Source organism: Calypte anna, chromosome 3, assembly GCF_003957555.1.
Source record: "Calypte anna isolate BGI_N300 chromosome 3, bCalAnn1_v1.p, whole genome shotgun sequence".
NCBI classification, from domain to species: Eukaryota; Metazoa; Chordata; class Aves; order Apodiformes; family Trochilidae; genus Calypte; species Calypte anna.
Window position 1 is genome coordinate 55,199,418 of NC_044246.1, and position 23,584 is coordinate 55,223,001.

The 23,584-nt window shown below is 41.1% G+C and overlaps 1 protein-coding gene across 4 annotated transcripts in view; it reads right to left on the reverse strand.

Moving 5' to 3' along the window:
- Positions 1–23,584, reverse strand: part of PHACTR2 (phosphatase and actin regulator 2) — a 145,593-nt gene that overhangs the window by 49,803 nt on the left and 72,206 nt on the right. For all 4 annotated transcript variants that reach the window (XM_008494099.2, XM_030447430.1, XM_030447428.1 and 1 more), the window contains one exon: positions 524–691. In XM_008494099.2, coding sequence (XP_008492321.1) covers positions 524–691 — 168 coding nt within the window. The remainder of the gene's footprint in view (positions 1–523; positions 692–23,584) is intronic.

A 23,584-nucleotide genomic window follows, 5' to 3' on the forward strand; every position in this document is an offset into this window, starting at 1 on the left:
ATACAATGCAGAACCTCCTAGGAGAGCATCTCAGGTGGCACCAAGCAATTGTGTTTAGCTAACTGAGCCTCAGTCCCCTTTTTCAGAAGAAATATACTTAAATCACACCAATTATTTCAGACCATTCTTCAAGTCTTGCCAAGAGGCGAGAGAAGAGGCAGAGAAGCCTATATGAAGGTAGTAGAGCTGATATTTTTCTTCTGCTGGGCACGTGTACTTCCCTCCTCTGAACAGAACAATCTTCTGTCCCCATGAAGGCAAGGTTTGTTTCACCATCCGAGTCACTGACTATTAGAAGGACATAGAGACATTTAAAACATATTTGAGGATATGTAATATCTTCAGAGCCTAGTGTTTCTTAGTTTAAAAAAAAAAAAGATGATGAACTAAGTTAGGTTTTTCCTCACCAAGGATCAAACTGTAGCTCTTGCCATCTAGTAAGTTACAAGAGTTTTTCAAATATTACTCTGCACAGCCATGACAGTGTTTTCTACTACTTGTCAGCAAGGGGCCACGGACATACCTGCTGACGTTTCCCTGAATTTGTCACTCGTCTTCTTCTTCCGCCATTTCCAAGGTTTAAAGATTTTGCCAATGGTGGAGAGTTTTCCCTTCCTCTTGAAGGGGGGAGTTTGGGATCCTGGGGCTGGTCCATCTGAGTTAGCGATTGAAGCCCTATCCAAACCATCAACTGTATAAAAAGAAAAGAAAAGCAAAGGTAAATGAAGGATGGAAAAAAAAAGTGGTACCATACAGATGAACTTCTCTATCAGACTGCAGAAGGCTGTGTGTCCATAACTTCTCCTGTTCCAGAAGGCAGCCAAAGGGCATTTGATTGCAGCCTATGGTCACACAAGCCAGTCCCCACCTCAGCTCAGCACCTCAGCTGCAGCAGCCCAGCACCCACTTATTCACAGCTTGCATCTGGCACTCTGTATGTTTCTACAGTTGTTCAGCACCACTGCAGAATTTCTTTCAACACATATTCGGGTGACTTTTTCCTTATCTTTGCTGAAGCTGAATAACTAGCTGTCATCATACAGAAAACAAAACCCTTGCAATATAAAAACATAAAGCTATTTCTTTAGAGCAAAACGAATTCTATCTTAAATAAGCCCTACAGTTAACTGTTCTGGCAGCTGAGTGGAAATAGGTCTGTTTGATATCCCTGGTAATGAGTCATGCACAGCACAGCCTGACCTAAGTCAGGCTTCTTATTAACAAAACATATTTAACAGTACGCTTTTGAGCTGCAGCCAAAATTTAAAGAAGGATTACTTCTCAGTAAAAACATATTGAGCGATGTGAAACTAATATTTATTATTGATTGCCGTAAAGTCAAGTTTTGTGAGCCAAATTAAGACACATTCCACAACATGCATCCAGTTAATATACTTCTCCCAGAAACCTCCCTGAGAAGTCTACTATTATCTATTTCAGAACTGAAGTTTCTTAGAGCCTTCTGTTCATGATCCTACAAACACTTCAAATGTGCTTAATTTTATTCACGTGAGCAGCTTCACCGAAGCATTTCCTTACGTACATAAAATTAATCACAGGATTAAATGTTTGCAGCATAAGGGCTCTGCAATTGCTTTCATTCATCTAAACATTCTAATTATAACCAATTCGGAAGAGAGTTGATGCCACTGTCAACAGTAATAATGATAATCATAGATCATTAAATCAAAAAGTTCTATTCAAAGAAGGAAATATCACTGTTCCCATTTTACAGATGGAAAATATGAAGAGCAAAATTGTTCAATGCTTAATTTTATGTTTGCCAAATGGCTTCCTGAATCCTGGTCCTGTGTCCTAGCTGCTAAAAAGATATACATATCTTTTTATATAAAGATATAAAAAGATATACATATACATATTCAGACACATAACATCATGGTGCAATCTTATTATTCTATTTCTCAGACAAATGGCATTTAGTGAGTCCTATATTTGTCCTTGACTTTAGATTGATCCAGGATGCTAAAAAAAAAAAATATATATTTTCTGTGAGAAAGCTGATGTAATGCAATCAGTGTCCAAGAAACTTTACTTCCAATGTTTTAAAATAAAGTACTGGGTAAAAAAGATCTGTTGTATAACTTTATTGAAATCTATTAAGTTAAAACCAGAAATAAATTTGTATGAAAATTATGGCATTTAAATCAATAAACCTGAGTATGCCATAAAATGTAATAAACTGTACTGCCAGAGAGATAGAAAACATCTCCAGGATAAATTACTGTAGAGTAACAAGGCAACCAGGTGCCTCTGATTGCCAAGGAGTGGGTGTGAGCTCGTATCAAGTCCACCTGTGCCTGGTTAGGGCAGGCCCCCTACTGAGCATGAGCAGGACCAGGCGGCCACCAAGGTGAGGCTCTGGTGGCACAGCTGGCTAAGCTGCAGTACTGCATGCCGAAGCCCCGAGTTCGAGACTTCTCAGAGCCTCACCTTAGAGGCGATGAGCGCTAGTGGCGCAATGAAGGTAATACAGTGCCCTAAGAGTGAGCTATCCTGTGGGTGTGAGCTTCATCTTTTATTGGCCTCCTGGTTACTCTTACCCCCCTCTTGTTACTCTACAAATTACTGTTATTCAGATGCATTGATATTTAAAGCTTTTATTTAAGTGTTTTCCTTGGGTACTTTCTGGTCTGTAACATGGAGATAAGATGGAAGGAAGCCATGTGAATGGACTTTAAATTTAAAAAGCCAAGATTTTTGTTAAGGACCTGGATACACCTACCCCCTGCACAAGTACAAACCCTAGCTTCCTCACTTGTGCATCCTAGAGGTGATCTTTAGGGAGGGTTAAGCTGAAACCCTTTAAACAAACCAATTGTCACTCAACAGACCCTGAGAAGCCAGGGCAGAGGTGGAGATGTGCACTCCAAACACACTTCCAAGCAGTTCTGCAGAAAGACAGAAGCATGGGACAGCAGAAGGACCACTGCAGGGGTGCATCACCTGGAACTAGGGATAGCACTAGGCTTGCAGACTCTGCCTCTGTTGCACAATCCCTGATGGAATACAGAAGCCTCTGCTGGAAACTGGTTCTATGGGAGAATTAGATTCGCTGTGAGGGTAGCTACAAAGATTAGAGGCTAAATTTATTTTATCAGTTCCAGATGATAAAAGACAGGGTACGGGCCAAAGCTGAACAGGCAGTTCCAGACAGGGCACGGGCCACATCTCGTGGCTGGGAAGAGTAAGCTCAGATGAGAGGAAAGCACTTCCAGGAGGTGAGGGGCAAAGCACTGGAGCAGGTCTTGGGAGGTTCTTGAGGCTCAGCCTGGTGAGCCAGGTCTGAACTGAGCTGTCAGTAACAGCTCTGCTCTGAGTGAAGGAGTGGACTGAGTGACTTCCCAATCAGGATTCCCACGGTGCAAAGGGATCTGGAAAGAGATAGTTGCTCTGTAAAATCCAGATTCAGAAGTGAAGTGCTAAAGAAAAGAGAACAGGATTTGGTGGCTGAAGAGTTCTGTCCCGGGACCAGAGCCAAGCATTATCTCACTGGCACAGGCAGTCCATCAGCTCATTAGGGTGAAACGCTATCTGCTCCTTGGAGGGAGCAGAACGAACCTCATGTTCTTGTCTCCACCATCTTAGAAAGGCTGGATTATTGATGTGAAGAGCCTGCACCCTGCATCCTTTCACATCCTCTAGGGTCATGGAGTCCAGTCTGTTGTGGGCAACCACTTTCACAAAAACCTTATCTAAATTTTTTCCTCCAGTGCCTACCAGCAAGAATGAAGGAGGATTAGGGCTCCAACAGCTCTTTGCAGAGAAACATGGACCTGCACCAGTCCCTGCTCTGCCCTCTGCTGAAAATTCTTAAATCTCAAATAATGATTTTCATCCAAGGTCAAGAAATTTGTTTGCTTCAAATGAGCTAACATATGAAAAAAGGGATCTGTTTAGTGGTGAAGAAGCTGCTTGGGAAGACTGCAACTTTTGAAAACAGGATTCATCATTAACTCCTTCTGACAATAGGAGCTGTGGAGTTGATTTATCTAATGAGTGTTCATAACTGGGAAGAAGGCAGGACTTCAAAACTAAACCACTGACCTTGTAACAGTTCCTTCATTTAAAAAAAAAGGACCCAAACATGTGTCTGGAAAGGAGGAATAAGCATGGCTAAACATCACAGTTTAATTTCAGAAATAAACTTAGACAAAGTAATATTTCTTGGATTTATATTCAAAAGCAATCATAAGGTAAGACATTTTACCAATTAATAAACTGCCTAGGAAAGAACCAATTTCAGCAATGACATTCCAGAACATTTATGGAAAGATCTTTTCAAAGCTCTTATTCCTCATCTTTGAGATACTCAGCAGGAAAATGGGTGTTTAAAATTTAGACAGTTTGCTTTACAGGTCATATACTATTTAAGGATAAAGCAGTGCATTTTTCACCTCAGATAGTTTATATACCTTCTATTAATCATTAGAAAAGTTACACATATTCCCTGAGATGAAAGGAAACATCTTAGCTTTCCAAGATTAGAGGAGCTTCTTCACATGTGATATTCTTTTATTTGTACAGTGTTTTGAAGTCTTGCCTTCTTCCCACCATCTTAAAAAAGCCAATGAGTCACTTCCTTGCCTTCAATAAACATCATCATTAACTTTGAAACTAGAAATTCTGACTATGCTACCTGCATATTTGTGTTATTATACCCCAGTTTTTTGCCCTAAGTACAGATTTTACATCTGAAGGATGAAAAGCATACATAAGACGGGTAAGAAGTAAGTGTACAAATTACGCACGTTGATGTCATTGAAAGAGGAGCTCCTGCTGTAGAAGACCAACAACACCAACAGTGACACTGTGAAGCCAAATCATGCTGGCACGAGCCATGAGCTAAATAAAGGAGATGAAAAGAACAGCCTCTCTTCAAGCTTGCAATGATTTGATTAGTTTGTGGATGAGCCTGACTTTCTCACAAATACCCTAGGATGGAAATGCCTGAACACATCTTATCCTCAGAAGGCTGCTTGCATCAAGCATGGCTGATCTCTGTATCTGCCTAGGAGGCACTTTTCTGCTGTAAACAATCTTCAGAGATGCTGTGTGGCTAATGCAGGTGTGTGAATTCACCACAGTCTTCCTGGAGCACAGTACACTTCAGCACTGAGCTGCTCATGTCAGCACTGACACATACAAACCACCTTCTTCAGGTAAGAACTTGTAACTAACATTACAAAAGCACAATGCTACAAAAAAAATTCATCAGAGCACATCAAGCATGCATAATATAAATTCCTCTGAAGTAAATAGCTGTGACTGTGCTGGTTCCAGGCTTTTTGAGCTAGAACACAGAAAGACCATTTCTTCATGACTTCCTTGACTTGAAGAAAAGTCATTATTAGAAAAAGAGAGCTACATTTATGCCATAAATTGTTCTGTATTTATACTTCGTGTACTTTTACTCTTGGCTGTGAAAGTGGAATGCTAGTAGAAGAACCTAACCTTATGACTGAATGCAATGAATAATGCAAGATACACAGGGAAAAACCCTCCCCCCATGATGTCCTTATGTTGTTCTTTTCCTAGTAGAACCACTCTAATAGATAACAGATCAAAATTCTTTGCTTGTAGTTAGTTTACTACCACTGATGATTTAAAGAATTTCAAACCTGAGTAATTAAGTAGCTAGCTAGAGCAGGAGTTTACTCAAAAGATTTTTCTGTAGAAGAATCCTCTACCAAATCTGAATAGTTTTAAGATCCCTTCTCATTTTAGGCAGCACTCACATTTAGTTCCAATGAGAAAGAGTTTATCAGATATGACTTTATTGTAATCTAGGAGGTAATGTCTTATAAAATTGCTGCTTAATCATTCTTATCTGAATGGTGATTTAAATGGAGTTTTGTGTTGTGGGGCCAACAATAACAAATGATATGAAAAACATGAGTCATTTTAATTTAGTCTTACAGAGACTTCAAACTGGTAACATACACTGAAATCAATACTCATAAATGAAATTCAATTACTTTACTCTTGTCACAAAGATTCTTGAGGTACTGGAGTAAAAAGCACTTACAGTGACAACCAAGACAAGAAATGAGGCAGAATTTACATGCCTATGTCAAAAGCTGTGCTATTGCTTTATTGCTCCCTGCCTCCAAAGGTACAGGAGGCATAATTCACGACATCAAAATTATCTGAAATCTCTGTTTCTCTGTATGTAAAACAGAATCCTAGACTAGAGTTTCATAGCAGAGTGGCTTGAAATCAGCTTGAGAAGTTTCTTCTCTGCATTTCCATCTGCTCATTCCTGACCCTAAATGAAATATGCTATTCATTAAGTTGTAAAATTACAACTGTTCATTGAGCTTCATTGCAAGTAGGTGTCTGAATGAGAGATCAAAATTAGAGAACAAAATATGCCTCTTCCTTTCTGCCCTCTTCCCTTTTTTTAAAAGGCTATTTTTAATCCAGGCCACTTCAGTAATTTAGTCTTCAGCACAATCCTACAAGCACCTGAAGTGTCAGGGCTGGGTGAGGAGTGGGCAGTGGCACAGAGCAGGAGCCAGCAACTGGGCTGGGCAGTCAGCCTAAGCCAGTTCCACAAGCTGCAGCCAGGACACCAGGATATTCCAGCCACAAACCCAATAGTGCTATCAGCCTGGCATGAGCCACATGCTCAGATATGGGTAAGTACACAAAATAAGCATTCATAGGGTAGGTGGAAGACTTGGGCTCCTCCCTCTTCCCAAGCAAATAGTGTTGAAATCTACTATCCTTCCCAAAGAAGGGACACCCTAACTAGGAGTGGGAGTCACAATCCTCTGCAGAAAGCAGTTTTGGGGCCACTCAGCCACAAGCAGGAGAGCGAACACTAGGAGGAGTGTGATGCTGTACTCAGGTTGCTAAGTTCATTCACTTATAATCGTATGGGAATTCATATACATCATGGATGCAATGCATATGGGCCTTATACAAAAGAAACAATTGCTGTACTTTAAATGAGAATGTACAGTATCACTTTATCACTTCAATTTTTGTCATATGTAATAAAAAAAAAAGTATTACAGGATTGCAATGCTATTAAATCCTCCAAACAATTAGTCAGAACTATTTTTTCTTCCCTCAGTCTCTATGTCCCTCACCAGCACTGTACTCCACAACTTACCTAATCTTGCTGGAGCACTGGGCTATGTATATTTACAGGATTGTGTTCTCAAACAGAAGCTGTTAGGTACAATATGGTACTGGCAGGGTGGCAAGTGCTCTGCTTTCCTCACTCCTCTGCTTGCAGCACCTTTCATGTTGCAGCCCCTTCTCTAACCCACTTGCCTCTCAAGACCACCTGCATCGCTCAGTCCTTCCCTGAGTCCCTGTCAAGAAAAGCAAGGCACAGTCTGCCTCCAGCCTCTCCTCCTCCTGATGGCTAGGGACCACCATGAAGAGTGGAAAATGTACAGAACCAGTACCTCCATTGATACAGAGTTACTGTGGCAGCTTTGCTATAATACAGGTGACTCAAAGCATTGCCACATCTAACCATAAATTAATTAAAAAACACAACAGAAGATGCAATGGCTTCACTTCAAAGCTACCTGATGTGTGTGTTTGGGGTTGAAAGATTTCTATGCTTATTAAGTACCCGTTAGCTACTACAGTTACTTCTAATCTTCCTCTCACTGCCCTTAGCTGCCCTGCAGGCAGGGGATACAAAAGTCCTCCTGGTTTATTGAGACCTCAAAACATCTTCTGACAGTGTTATGATTTTCTATACATTCTTGACAAAGGGCACAGAGTTGAAAGTTACAGTTGTTCTGCTAACAAAATCAACATGTTTATGCAGCTGTATACTATCCCCATTTAGTGACAGGAACAGTAACTCATCAAATTGCTATAGAGTATGGTAAGATGCTTATTCCTGGAGCTTACTGGGGAAAAAAAATAATCAAGAGACTGCATGGTAAAATGTTTGACATGGTCATTAAAAACCAGAAGTCATTCTCACACTATCAGTGTAATTTTCAATAAATCTCTCAAATTCTGTAATGTTATATTGATTTTTTTCTGACCAGAACCAGATGGAAAGAAAGATGTTATTTCTTTATCCCTTTGAAATTTCTACTTGGAAGGGAAAAACACAACTAATCCCCAGTAGATAAACTAACAAATGGGAAAGCTATAATCTACCTCCAAGCAGCACAATGAATTGGCATCTGAATGCTTTCTCCTTGCCATACATCTGGAGTTTAACTTTAGGGAAACTCTGTCATGAGCTAATTGTCTTGATTGTGTTTTAATTAAATGAAAGGAAAAAGCTGAAGTTCAAATGTAGGCAGCTGAATGGTAGTTTCCATATGGATCTGCTAATATTGCAAAATGTTAATTGGACCTCCTGCTAGTGATGAGATGAACAGGCTGGGTGGCAACTACTTCGGAGGGATGCTGGATGCTGCCTTCAAACAGCCAGAGGGGACCCTCCTGGCACAGCCACCAGAGCAATGGACACAACTGCCTGAATGCCCCCAGGTTCCTAAAAGGAAACACACCTAAACACCTTTTGGATTGTCAAGAGTCACACACAGACCAGCAGTGCCAAAGTCTAGAAAAGGCTTCTGAAGGCTGAACTCCTGTAATTCCCATCTCATCACAAGACAAAAGTTACCCTGCTGCAGAAAGTCAAACACTGCAAGGGGTGGAAAATTCAGCTCAAAAGGCCATATTCTGTCCTGACTGTGATGAGCTCTGCAAAAAGCACAGGTGCTGTTACACAAGTGAAGGAGGTCCCCGTGAAAACAACAGCATGGATGCTCCACATTTCAGACAAAACCCCTTGTGGCTCAGATGGATGCCCAGCCACACCATCCCCTTCAGAAGAGGAACATGAGCAAAGTCCCAAGCAATGGTGTTGCTTCCCAGAGGCATTTATTCTCTCTTACCTGTACACCTGGGACTAACTTGCTCTGAGCCTAGAAGTACTTGTTTAGCTATCTGTCTCTCAGGTAGGAAGCCCTCACTCCACAAGACACCGGTCCTCAGCAAGCAAGCAGGGGACTTTACCTTGGCTTCCTATTACCTTACACAAGAAACAGAAAATAAAACAGTGTTAACTTTAGGGCTTGAGGCATGCTTGCTGATTCACTGGACTAAAGCACAATGGACATCTTTGCTTGAGAGCTGCTTTTTTTTCCTGGTCACAATAACCACATCAACTTAAGTGCTTTTGGTTTTTTGTCAAGTTTGCCTGTGTGACAGGCTATCACACGGTCACATCAGTCACCACAAGCTACTACTTCCTATTGCAACCTAAATGCAGGTAACACACTTGTGAAGTGCAGCTTCAGTTACTTCACATTACAGTTTTCACTCCTGTTTGGTTAATTGTACAGAAAAAAAGAGCAAAGTTATGGTTTTACAGAGACTCTATAGAGACACCAGAAATACTACAAGTAGTACAGCTATATAGAGCTAACCAGTCTAACCAAATTATACCTCTCATGCAGGAACCTCTGCAAAGCTCTTGGCTGTTACATCTACACTGGCACATGAGCTTGAGGGCTCTGCAGAGCATTAAGTACCTCTACAATCACATCACCCCTCTTCACACCCGCTTCTTGTCTCAAAGCACACTAGGGGTTTACCTAAGGGCTGAACAAAAATAAGAACCTGATTTTTTGCTTGTAACACACCCACAAGCATATGTTTGCAAATTAATTATTTAGATTTTGGCATCATGCAGTCCTTATAAGAACACCTGCACTACTTCCTCCCCTCGGTGAAATGTTTAACTTCCATCTTTTTTGGCTTCTTATGAAAGGAAGAAGTGAATGCTCAGAAATCCCATTATACAGGTTTGAAAGGGATTTGGCCAAAAATCTTTTTTGCTACCTCCTCTCTCACATGAACACAGTTGGCTCTAACCAGAATGAAAGGGATCACAGGTTTAATGCAGGCTGCTTATTCTTTTTTCCTCAACCCCAGTACTTGAGAGAAAAACAGCAAATGGAAAATTTCCAGACAGTTACATTTCCCATATATATGAAACATCAGGTCAAGGGTCAAACTCTGGATTCAAGCAACTTCTCCACAAAAATAGGGTAAAAAAAATCCAGGCACAGTAAGAGAGAAGAGCACAGTGAGAAGAGAGAAAGAAACCAACCAAAAGCAGGGCTCATAAAAGAGCAACCAAACTGTTTTGAACAGCTGAGGACTGAAAATTAATGCTTCTTGTGTCAGAATATTAAGGGCTAAATCTTCTTAAGTACAATGGTACAGGTTTCTATTTATAGCTCACAGATCTTTTTTGGATAACTTTGTGGTTCAACCTAAAAGTAAGCCACATGTAGTCATCTAGTGAAATTCCGTAACAGTATTTTTCACGTCATATCTGAAAACCAGAACTGCAGAACTGGGAATATGTCTGTACTGCCTTTTCTCAGTATAGCCTTAACACAGGCAAGAAAAATACCTATAAGTTTAGGTAACAACAAATATTTTTATCTACAGGCAACCATTTAAACTTCCCAGCAGATACTGAACAGAAGTGTGAAAAATAAACCTAAGTGAGCATGTGCATGTGTCCCCTCCTCTCCTGTGTGGTAATAAATAGGAATTTAAAAAAACAAACCAAAACCACAATATTTTTGAGGTAATTAATAGGTACATAACCACCAATGCCAAGATAAAACCAGGCGTAGAGTGTCACAGGGAACCCTTTGGCTGTGCTCTCACTTTTCCAGCTAGCAGCAAAGTTACCCTCTGTCTGCCCCAAACAAGGCAGGAGCCCTTGGATGTCCTCTCCTAGCAGCAGCCCCTCTCAGGCAAGGGACGATTGGGAGAGAAAGCCAAAGACCCCTCTGGTCCCCACTGCCAGCTCACCCTGACAAGCCAGCTGAAGCAATAGGTGTGACATGTCACTGCCCAGCTGTCATTCCAGGTGTTCCCTGAAACTTGACAAGATGAGAAATACAGTCTGCAGAAATTTAGGGAAAGGGAAACTGAATTACACAAGTCAAACCCAAACCTAGTAGCCTTGTGCTAACTCTGCTGAGCAGCCCCTGTACTGTCAGGATGCTAATTCCCAGGCAAGTCCAAATGCTTACCTGTAATTCCCCTAAGGAGACTGAGCGCCTTCAGAGAGCAAACCAGCACACTCTCAGATGCCCCAAGCTATGAGCCAAGCCACAAACCTAGCAAAACAGTCAAAGTGAGGGCAAAGCTCCTCAGGGAATGCTTTCTAGTTGATCTCCACTCCATACTTAAGCAACTACAAGCTTGGGGCTGCTCCATCTCTCAGCTGAGTGGTTCCTCCAGAGATGTACCTCACCCCAAGGCAGGGTTTGTTTCCACAACCGGCTCACCTGCCCTGCAGCACCAGCTAAAGGACCCAGCTGCTGATCCCTCCCCTGGCATCTGTTGACTCTTCCTTTGGTGAACCAGGAGAGACAGAGGCATTTCCCCACAGCTCACTGGATGTGCCCCCAGGAGCCATCGCCACTGCTGGAGGAGGCAGCACATGTGTACAAAATTGACTAAGATGCTACCCACACAAGGGGGTTTCCAGTCATCTCAGCCTATGTTTTTTCACCCCACTGTGGTGGAAACATCAGCTGAACAACCAACCATGCTGGTACCCATTTCCGAGGCTGCACTTGAGCACTTCACTGAGCCAGAAGAAAATTAACCTTCTGCATAGGCTTTTAAACTCGAGTCAGCTCCTACTACTGACACAGGAGGCTCAGGCAAGTAATTCTGCTGACCAGGCTGAAGCCGGGTCATGCGCCATGGAGCTGGGTCAGGAACACCACAGGATGGGATGGGGAAAGAAAGTTTGGGAAGAGATGGAAGACTTCTACCACGCAGCCAGCAGCTGAGCTCAAAGTCAGCAGTCAGGAGAGCTGCTCCTTTTTCCAGCGTGCCTTGATCCCTTCAACACATCCCGTGCTGAAGCAATGACAGCCTGAAGTGCTAACACCCTGTTTTCTTCTGCAAGCAGGAAACTTTGGAAGGACGCTTCCCCCCCAACTCACCCTATCCTATCCCACCTCACTGCAGACCACTCAGTACCCTTGATAAATACAATTCTGTATGAATATTTCACAAACACTTTCCCCTTTATTATTATTATCTTGAACCAAATCTTTCACAATCAAAATGTTAGTATTTCTGGGAACAGGTTTGGTTTTGTGGGCTCCCATCCCAATGCTTCCTTGCATTTAAGTACTTTAACAAGGAGTTCTTGATCTAGAAGTAACAGAACATTTATGTAAAAAAAAACTCAGGAGCAATTTGATCAGTCATGTAATTAAATTCCCCGCACAGGACAGCCCAGAGCTCACTGTGCTGCCTTTTAAAAGCAACATTTTCTTTTATACTGGCACCACTTCAGCACCTTTTTTCTAGTACAGGAAACAGCATATTGCACTTGTCCAAATGTGTCCAAGTGAGACCTGAGGCAAATAGTTTCTTTTTGCAGCCCCACTGGCCTCAGAACCCCACTGGGGAAGTCAAGGACACTTTTAAATCCAACCAGCAAATTTCTGAGTGTTGCTGTCATTGCAAATGTCTGTACAAGCTATTAGCTCTGCAGTCTTTGCAGAGAAAACTGTGTTTATTTTTAAGTTGAGTTTTTTAGCTGCCTTTAAAATGTTTGTCTTTGTTGCTAGATACCAGCTTGGATAAACAGTAATAATAAAACTCCAACATGCTCAGAAGGAACTATTAATGCTTAAACACAGTTCTTCTCAAAATGCCCATTTGTCAAAGCTCAAACCACAGTGTGTAAAAACTGTTAATTTCACTCTGTACCTGTAACATCACAATTCTGAATACAGGCTAAGTAATCTTCTTTGCTATGAGGAAACAGGAGCTGCCAAGTTGCAGCTGACTTTTATTCTGCATTATGTTTCACTTCTTTCTCCATCCTCGGCTACACAGCAAACAGCTGTTTTATTCCCTGTATCTTGTTGTTTATTACGGCCAGGGTGCGGAAAATCAGGCACAACCTGACACATTTGTCAGCCCAACTCCTCTTCCTTTGCCAATTTAAACTCGGACACTTAGGGGCATGTTCATGTGAAAGGAGAGGTCCAGATGCAATTTGCGATGGGAATCAGCTATACTTTAAAACCCAGCATGTTCTCTTCCCAACACAACCAAGCAACAGTAATGTCATCAAGCTGGTGACACTGTAGATCACTACAGAAACGCCCCGTGCAATTACAGTACTGTCTTTATGTAGATTTCAAGGCTCTTACTCTCTTATTCATACACATTTTGGACTTAAATTTTTCCACGGAATCAGTGTTTACAGAAGCGAGGCATGGATAAGAAAGCTTTGGTTGGAACAAATGGCAAATAAGAAAGCTGCTCCCCTCTGTGAGCAGAGGGGGAGAGCGTGCTGTGAGTGGAGGACGCCAGTGTTCGTGGAGGTGGGGTTGGAAACCAGAATCTCACCTCCCTGCAGGAGACCCAGCAGTGCTCTCCTTTTAGAGCCAGGTACCAGTCCAGGACTAACTGAAGGATCATGTTCTCCTGGGAGGAAAGAAGGGCAAAATAAAGGGCTTGGTGAGGCTGTGGATGGGGAGATGTCATCTTGTTGTCAGAAAAGGTACTGAGAATATGCTTGGTTCCTCCAGCAGATTTTTCTCTCAGGGGAAAACAACTCTGTGAGAGCAACATGAATACAGCAGATACATAATTGATAACCTTTATTTCCTCATTTGCTTGTCTCATGCTGTATTTGAGGCCTCCACTTCTTCTCTGCTGTCTGTTAATTATGAATGACTGTATTATGGCAGTGCTGAGGAGGGCCAGTCATAAAGCAGGACCTCTTTGTGACAAGGGCTGTACAAACAGAAACCATAAAGAACAGTCTTGCTCCATCTCCAAGTATGAAACAGTGAACAGCTTGAACAACAGATTTCCGATTTTTCATTGCCACCTGCTCAGTTGCATTTTTAGGATTTGTTTAGCTATTCAAAAGACCGTATGATTTTGTTTGCAGCACGTCCTTTTTTAATACCTCTGTCATCTACTCATGGGCATTGAACAATCATAAAGCATATCTTTGTCACCTGCAGGCTAAAATAAAATGCCAACTTGAACCTCCACGTACTGGTTTAAACTGAATTGTTTTAGCTGGAGCTGGATGAGCACCCCTTGAGCTGGAAATCTACTACCCACAGCAGAAATACCAGACCCCATTTTCTCCCTGCCAATAGATCTCAGACCTATATTATCAGAAAGCCTAACAATATTTATTCAGTACTTAGCTTCAGCACACAACACTTGCAAAAGTGTCAAAACAGCACCAGGGGTGATGCCTCTTTGCCTGGAGGGGAAAACTGAGCCCACCCAGTTACATCAGCACACACCACTGCACTGCTGCCTGGGAACACCTTTCTTTTCTTTTCCTACTGAGCCAGGCATAATTAGGACTTAGCAGTCATTGTAGCCCAGTGAGAAATTTTATGCCTTCCAGTTACCATTAAGATGTATTCAAGCTGGTCCTGAATCAGATAATATATTGATCTGTTTACTTTGTACAATACCCAACACAGATGTCAAGAATAATTTAGCCTACTTTAGCCCCACTAATGCTGACAGTGGTTACCCTCACTGTATGGAATGGCACACTTCTTCACAGTATTTCATACTTTCTTAAAGTCTCTCTTTAAACCCTAAAAAAAAAAAGTTTTCATTGAAAAGATTTTTTTTTTCTTTAATTGTTCCTTAAGACTGCAAAGGTAAACCAGAGTACTTGGCCCTTCAGTAATTACAAGCCAGAATAGAAATGGAAACACCATAATGCTTACTTTAAAAAAACTGAATGAAGTCAAAGATGTTCTCATAATTATTAGGATTTTAGGCTTGCTCATGAATTTTACTATTCCTCAAATTTTGTATTATTGGCAAGCCCTGCACCTACTACTAGCAACTCCAAGCAGCTTTAGAAAGGCAAAATCTTTCCAAGTAAAGTACACACAGCATCAGGATTCACTAGATTCACCTTTGGCTTTATTTAAACTCTGTAAAGTCTTCTTTTCTAAACTACTAACAAATGTTTTCCTAGACAGGGAACACTGTGTGACAGAGAGCTTGTTTCCATCAGTCCCTGGGAAAGACAGACATCCCTTAGAAAAGCCCACAGGAATACTTCAGAAAATCCAGCTGGCAGTTTTTTCCTGTCCTGACTGCTTCTTGTGCTCTCATCCTGGGCTTTCAGCAACTCACCCAGCAGCTGATGCACTCAGCAAGGGAGAGAAAGGGCTATTTAGCCACTTACTAAATTATGAATCAATACATGGATAGCTCCTCCCACAGAGAAATGAGCAAAGGCTGAGTTTCCACTGGTGATCTTCCCAAAGCAGTCTTTCTCCAAGGGTTTGCCAGAGCTAGGCAGCGTGGGCTTGCTTGGGTCTCTGTTCAGCATCCCCCAGAACAGCATTGCTGAGGGGATCCAAGGAGGGAAAAGAAAGCAGAGAGCCCACTGATGAGGGATGCTCTCACCTTCGTGCCACTGGGCTGCACCTCCAGTCTGGTAACCAGGGACTTAACCTTGTCCCCATGCACATCTGCAAGGCATGACATCTTTGCAGCCACCCTCTGAGTGCTGCTCCAGCTGTGTGGTTTGAAGCCAGCTGAACTCCAAACTCGACTGAAGGAGCAGAGGGCCCTCCTGCAGCCCGTGGCAATTTACCTCCCTCAGAAAATACTTCCTGGAAAATTCTCTTTGTCGTGCTGAACAAAGCTGACGTGTAACTCCATCTCCATTGCAGCATGCTTTGTGTAAGAGCAGGTTTTGAAATAGAAAGAGGTTAATAATTGTTCTTTTGAAAAGTGCCTTCAAGCAGCTTACAAACAAATGACAACAACTTTCCCAAGCTTAGGGGAGTGGTTGTGACATTTTGGAAATGAAATACAGGGTTCATTCACTTTTCTTGCCTTGAAGAAAGGTTTATAATTTTCCCCAAACCTCCCTCCTATTCCTGCAAACACTCAAGCACACGTATTCAACATTTTTAGACCCTGCACTCACTGTTCACCCTAGCTGGATGCTGAGCTCTGGAAGGGACTAATAATTTCCCCCTAGGGACCAGTGCATCACATTGCACAGCGCATGGCAGCTGCTGAAGCAGGGGCAGCCTGACCTGGCAGGCCCATCTTCTCCTTCACACAAAGGACATCACTGGCTGTCACACTGAACCTTTCACACGCAGTGCTCACACCAAGGAATGTTTTCTGGGGGAAAACCCGAAACCATGACAAAAACAGATAAACGCCACATAAGTGAAACTGAAGATTTCTGTATTACTCTCTGGTAGGAGATTTTCTGTACATCAACACAGATGTGTAACACAAGGGATACAGGTAAGCCCAACAGCATAGCCTGACTCAGGTTAAAAAATGGCAAGAAAAGCATCATTAACCTCCACTGAGTACTTCCTTGTTCTATATAATAGGAATAAAATTAAATAAAGAACCATTTGTTAAAAGGTGCTTTATACATATATATATATGCACGTATATATATGTATATACACATATAATATACTAAACTTGAGCAGTAGAGGTATGCATGATGTAACTAACACAAAGTTGGGGTTTTTTGCAAATCTTATGACATTTCATGCCTTTAAGAACAGTGGTCACTGGGAATCAGTGCTCTAAGAATTTTGACTTTAACAAGAACTCTTCAGTTTCAAGTTTGTTAATATATATATGGGCTGTATCAACAGAGTCCATATCAACAGGGCCATGTGTCTCCTCAGCATTTTAAAGGCTGCCCTATAGGCTTCAGCAAGAGATCAGAATGGGGAGGAGCAAACTGACCAAGCACCCAGCCAGCACTGCAAGTCAGCCCTTGTGATGCTGGAGAAGTCTGCTGAAGGGAAGGGTCCACAGATTGTATGGGGATCCCAGGGGAAATGTCATCCTATTTCAGGTACTGTTAACTCTGAAGGTGATGAAGAACCTTCAGATTTCACCCCAAAGCTCCCAATCCTTCCTGCTGAGCTCCATCACCAACACTGCCTTCCCACTCCAGTCAGTCCCTAAGCTAACTTTAAACTTTTGCCTTTTAGTCCTCTTGGGAATCCAAGGTTCAAGTGGATTTTTAATTATCTGTTATCTCAGACAGAATTTGAAGGCACAATTGCATTTTGGGGAAAGTTAACTTTGAGAAAAAAACAACAAGAAAAAAATAATGCATTACTATGGCATGTATATTTTCCTCACGCTCAGAGGAAAACACTTAAAATGTACTCATGTTGTTTATTACTAACACTGCACACTTCTAGGCAGGCCCTTGTCAGAGGACAGACAGGTGCTGGTGGCAAGGAAAGGCAGCAGGAGGGATGTAGGGTAAGCTGCATAAGCCTCAGCTTATGGGGATGTGCAGTTTTCAGTTTCCCACCAAAACTGCAGCAGCACTCTGAGCTCAGCATCTGCTCCACAGGGAAGATAATAACTAAAAAATATCACTGTAGTTTTTTGTGCAAGGAAAATTTCTCACCAATAATTTCACTGACATGACTTCAATATGAGTAGCTCTGTCTTTGGGCAACTATAGCAACACTAGGGGGAACGAAGGGCTGTATCTGCAAAATTGAAGGATCCAGCTTATGGCACTTACCTAGAACTGGGGAGTGTCAAAGCAAATCCCTGATATTGAAGGGGCTCTTAATCTACTCAGACCCTAAAACCATCCTTATTGTACTACCAAGGAGCTCTGGGGAGCATTGCTTCATCTCTCAGCTTCTCTCATGTCCACTAACCTCACGTAACTGTCCTCCCACTAAAGCAGTTCTTTAGGTCTAAACACAAATACTGCTACAACAGATCTGGCTTCTCTATCTTAACTGATAAGAGACCAGAAATATTTTTTTTTAATTTTCACCATTTTTTTGAAAATTGCATCACTGAAATTTACAGCAAAATGTAACGTAAACCATGATCTGATGCTTAAAACTTTTGCAAGTTTATGTGACTGTACATAGATCTATCTCTTCACCCATACTTCACCCATAAATCTGGAGTTAGCAAAAATAAGTTCCTGTAAATATGTAAGAAAAAAAATAACATTAATATGATACTGACAATAACAGCATTGAGACATACTAATGGCTGGCTTTCTCACGTTACTTCATAGCAAGCTGCCAGGCTAGAGTGTTCCTGGAAGCCCTCAAAGTCTTTCAGCGCTTCATCAGCACTATCCAAACTTTCCTCCTTTCTCTCTCACCCCAAAAACATCACTTTTTATCCCCACCAGTCCGGAATGATTGGTTTTTGTCTCAAAACTTTTGCTACTATTCCATATGGAAAAAAAAAAAAAAAATTATATGTATTATAAAGAAATACACAGAGTAAGTCAAAGTAAATCTCTCCAGATTTGCAAGCTTTCCCCATAGTGACATCTGGGCATGCAAGTAGTTGCTTAAACCAGAAAGAGTGGGCTCCATACTGGTATTTTTTTAAAGACACTGAACTGCCTGGTATTTATTTGTTTTTAAGAAATAGCTAATTTAATTAGCTCTGATGTCTCTGTTCTTTCTCCATTCACCCTTCACTCCCATGTGGAATTTACTGCATGAAGAGTAATTAAACCAACTAAATTGAAAATAAGAAACCTCTGGCCTCATGTACACACAGGGTGTACTAATTCTTAGGGGTTAAAAAACCCCTTGTCTCTGCCTCCAGACCCCTCTGTACTGAGGAAAAGATACCAGGGGCTCAGTCCTCCTGCCCTGCTGGCATATAAACCCTGAAACAGGACCTCAAAGGAAAAAAAAGCTCACCAAACATGCTAAACACTTGTATTCCATCCAGGGACTGTGAGGGTGATGCCATCTGCTAAACTTCAGGTAAAACAGTCTGAGGAGGCTGCTCCCCTCAAAAAGCTAAAGGGATAGCTACCCACAGCAGTGGGTTAGCTTGCTACCTGTCTGAAGATATATTCCTCCCACTATGGGGAACTCACTTAACAAAGGCTTCTTTTTTTTTTTTTTTCCTTTTTTTTTTTTCTTTTTTTTTTTTTTCCTTTTTTTTTCTTTTTTTTTTTCCTTTTCTTTTTCTTTTTTTTTTTCCTTTTTTTCTTTTATTTTTTCTTTTTTTTTCCTTTTTTTTCTCTTTTTATTTTCTTTTTTCTTTTTTTCTTTTCTTTTTTTCTCTTCTTTTTTCTTTTTTTCTTTCTTTTTTTTCCTTTCTTTTTTCTTTTCTTTCTTTCTTCTTCTCTTTTCTTTTTTTCTTTCTTTTCTTTTTTTTTTGTTCATTTAATTTTCTGAGGATGCTTTTCGCCATGTTTTTCTTCTGTGGTTCAGGAAACGCTCAATGCTGAACACTCATCAACAGAGAGACAAACACCCCTTAAGGACAGCTGGTTGAAAGGTGCAAACACAAAAATCCAGGGTCTGACTGGTCATTTATGCTCACTTGGTTCTTGGTCTACAGATTTCAGGTCCGGTTGCCTCCACTTGCAGAGGTGAGGGATAACAATATTTAATAAGCACACAAGACCATTCTCAGGACCAATTAATGTGGACAGAAGCACTCAGAGCTGGGAGACGGGAATCCTATCAGAAGATGTGAAGGTGGTAAGCCATAGCCTTTATTCTTACATGCTAACAGATTTTGTTGATTTTGCACTGAAGCAGTTGGGAAAGGCTTGCACATAAGCAGGGCTGAGCTGAGGAAGGGGTAACTCCTGTCTAAGAAGGGCAAGCATCAGTGGGTGCATCCTCAGCCACTGCAGCCACTTCCAAACTAATAATCAGTCTTTGTATTAGATTCAATGTGCAGTGCCAAACATCGAGTTTTGTGTTCTTTTTTTTAGCTTCTTTTGCTAACTAGAGGAAACTGCAAAGTCTAAAACCTTTGTTTGATGTTTTAAAATGTATTGAAAATAATATTTAGCTTTTGTATATTTTTGATTGGCCTAAGTCTGTATTCTCACGGGTGTTTTTTCATTGCTCATGATGACAGCTATAAAGGTACATCCTTTTTTCCTCTTCTTTCAAAAAGACATGCTCCTGGAGAACAGATACTAACATTAAATATTTTTCTCCTCAACACATTTATTACTGTGCATGTCAAACTAAGCTACAGTTTCCAGGTGCATTAAGTGTTTCAGAAGTAAATTGTTTGTCTTGCTGGATCTAGCTGAAATACATCCTCCTCCTCTTTTACCCCCCTTGTCTTCAGTAGTAATGGGAAAATTAAATCATCAGGAGCAACAGTGCCAGAGGAGAGCTAAGAGAGGTGTTGCTGTAAGTGTCCAAGATACTTGTTTTTTCAGTTCCAGGTCTCTGAATTCCCCTAAAATGTTCCAACAAAAACTTTCTTCCTCTCTCCAGATTCATCTTTTCTCTAAAACACAACACAGTTACGTGGCAGTATCGATCAACAAAAGGCTTGTGTAGTTTCTGCAATGCTTTGCAGTTAACATCTCTCTTTTTCTTGCTGGCTCATGTTCTGCTACTCACTTTGACCTTCTTCTTCAACAAAGTACTTTTAATATCTCCTTGGTCCTTGTCCAGCTCTTGACATGCTGGCTTCATCCACAGTCTTGGTTGTCCATTTCATTGTTACTGCCTTACAAAGACAAGGACTCTCTCATGTCTCATCAGGCCTTATGTGTTTCTTCCATACTCTATTTTGACGTGTCAAAAGCAGCAATATTCAAGTAAGAAACAACAACAGCATCTTCTTCCCAAGAAACTGAATCTAGTGTCTCCTTAGAAGAATCAGACCTTCTAAAACTTTTAATTTCAAGAATTTAAGCACATGAGCTACTTTGCAATTGGTGCAATTGTTTTAAATCCTATCTGGATTTTTAATACTAGTATTTTCCTTCTTTTAATCAATCACTCAAGCAATTTATCTTAAGAAGAGAACTATGCACGGTATTATAACAAATAGGGCAGGAAAACCATTATAACCGTTTCTGCATCAACATAAAAGAGGCCAGACTAGCAGTGCACTATAACCCTGCTTCACATTTTCAGAACAAGTATTCGTACCATCTATGCCAAAACCAACACTTCCTTCCCCTCAGAAATGCAATAAATCTACAAAACTCCAAGAAACAAATCAGTAATATTCAGACACATTGAATGAATTTACAGGAAAGGAAATGCATAGCCAGTTTTGAATTATTAGCAATGAAATAAATTATAACATATTATATATGCATGATTTAAACATGCTAAATGTCTTGACAGTGAACTGTCTGGCATATTTTTTCTCCTTGTAAAGACAGCTAGTATCTACAAATCACGTCCCACCAGCTTACAAAAACTTTACGTGATTACGTGAGTCAAACCACTTGACTGTATCCCACTGAATCTGTTTTTTGTAAGCATGTAATTAAAGTGTCATTTCTTTTTTGACTCATTGAGGATGAAAGAGGGAAAAAAAAGAGAGGGAAAAAAAAAGGAGGAAAAAAAAAGGAGGAAAGAAAAAGGAGGAAAGAAAAAGGAGGAAAGAAAAAGGAGGAAAGAAAAAGGAGGAAAGAAAAAGGAGGAAAGAAAAAGGAGGAAAGAAAAAGGAGGAAAGAAAAAGGAGGAAAGAAAAAGGAGGAAAGAAAAAGGAGGAAAAAAAAGGAGGAAAAAAAAGGAGGAAAAAAAAGGAGGAAAAAAAAGGAGGAAAAAAATGGAGGAAAAAAATGGAGGGGAAAAAAGGAGGGGAAAAAAGGAGGGGAAAAAAGGAGGGGAAAAAAGGAGGAGAAAAAAGGAGGGGAAAAAAGGAGGGGAAAAAAGGAGGGGGAAAAAAAGGAGGGAAAAAAAAGGAGGGAAAAAAAGGAGGGAAAAAAAGGAGGGAAAAAAAGGAGGGAAAAAAAGGAGGGAAAAAAAAGGAGGGAAAAAAAAGGAGGGAAAAAAAAAGATTAAAGATAAAAAAAAGCCAACAGAAGATTAGTTTTCAGACTGGGTGACTTTATATTGCTTGATATGGCACAAGTGCTTCAGGTAAGTTGATATCTGGGTTTTATAAGGAAGGAAAGCGACGGGGAGAAAAGCCACTTGCTGGATCATCCCTCAATCTTCATAGTCATACTATGTTTTTAACTAAGAGTGCTGATGAAATTCATTGGTTTGGTGCCTGAACACTGAAATCTGTGTGCATCCCTTTGACAGTACATGTGGGAGATCTACAAGCCACACTGAGACTTACTAGGGCCTCACAAGCAAATACTGGCTAGGAGCAAGTATCTCAGGCATTTCACTCCCTACAATATCTGCAAAAACTGACTTGGAACACTGATATAGACACAACCTGCAGCTACAGCTGTGCTTCAACATTGACTCTTCCATGAGCTGATAAGCCTACTGGAATCCATACCACAACACACACCAACTTATGTAGGAATCTGAGAAGCTGCAGTTTTCTGAGTTTGCAGACACTGGTGCATGACACTGGTTTTCCAGCTCCTGGTTTGATAAGGGAGAGAACTGGTGCACACAGATGCAGTGGGCTGAGGACTGCAGAGCCTGGCTCCTGTTGCTGTCATTTGTTTTTCAACATGCCATCCACTCCAGCATCAGGCTGCCCTCCTGTGAAGTTTCCTGAGCATTCAGGCTCAATCTCACTCATGACAAGTGCTGTTTTACTTAGTTCAGCTGGCTACTGAATAGCTCGAAGTTGGGAATCAAATGACTTTGTTGCCTGCTTTTGCTCTGCAGCCACGCAGGCAGAAGGCAAGAAGTGCCAGGTTTTCGGCAGAAAAGGCCATGCAGTATGACAATAATATTACTGCACATCACCAATATTCGGGGCTGCAAACCCCCAAAATACAACGAGGGGTGAAAAATCCCCAGCCAAGAGGTAATTTTCTAAAGGTGAAACTTCAAGCCTTAAAGAAAAATTCTTAAGCCCCAAAAGAGCCCCAATGTGACTCCAAGTCTTGGCAGAAATGGATTAAGCTGGAAATGTAAATTATATGATCACAGTGAAAACATCAAGCTTAATGGTTTATCAGTTATTTGAATTGTGCACATTACCTATTTAGTTTATATCAAAAAAGACAAGATTATTTGTACTTTTCATTAATTGTTTCTAAATTGTAAACAATGTGATTTTTTTGCACAGAGAATTAAAAGCCCAAGCTTAAAAGTACAGCCAGCAGCCTCTAAGGTCTCTGCACCATTCTTGGACTTTTACTGGGCAAAACATTAAAACATGCAGACACAGAAAACAGAAAAAGGATTAAATAACACTGAAACGAGGACAGTCCATCTACATGACTAGGAGCTGCTGAAAGCCTGGGCAGTTGTTCAGGGTGAAGATAACTTTCAATATTAGCAGAATGTACAAGGCTGATCTTTGAGAACAGAACTGGTTTTGCTCACATAATTTCAAACTTTAGAACAGCTGTATCACAGGCTTATTCTGACCAGCAAAACATCACTCTAATTCATATGAAACCAAAGTAGGAATCAGAGAAAAAGGCAACATACCCCTTGCTCTTTACATCTTTTCACAGAATCACAGAATGGCTGGGGTTGGAATGGACCTCAAGATCATCTAGTCCAACCCCCCTGCATGGGCAGGGACACTTATAAGTAGATCAGGTTGCTCAAGGCTCCATCCAACCTGGCCTTGAACACTTCCAGGGAAGGGTCAT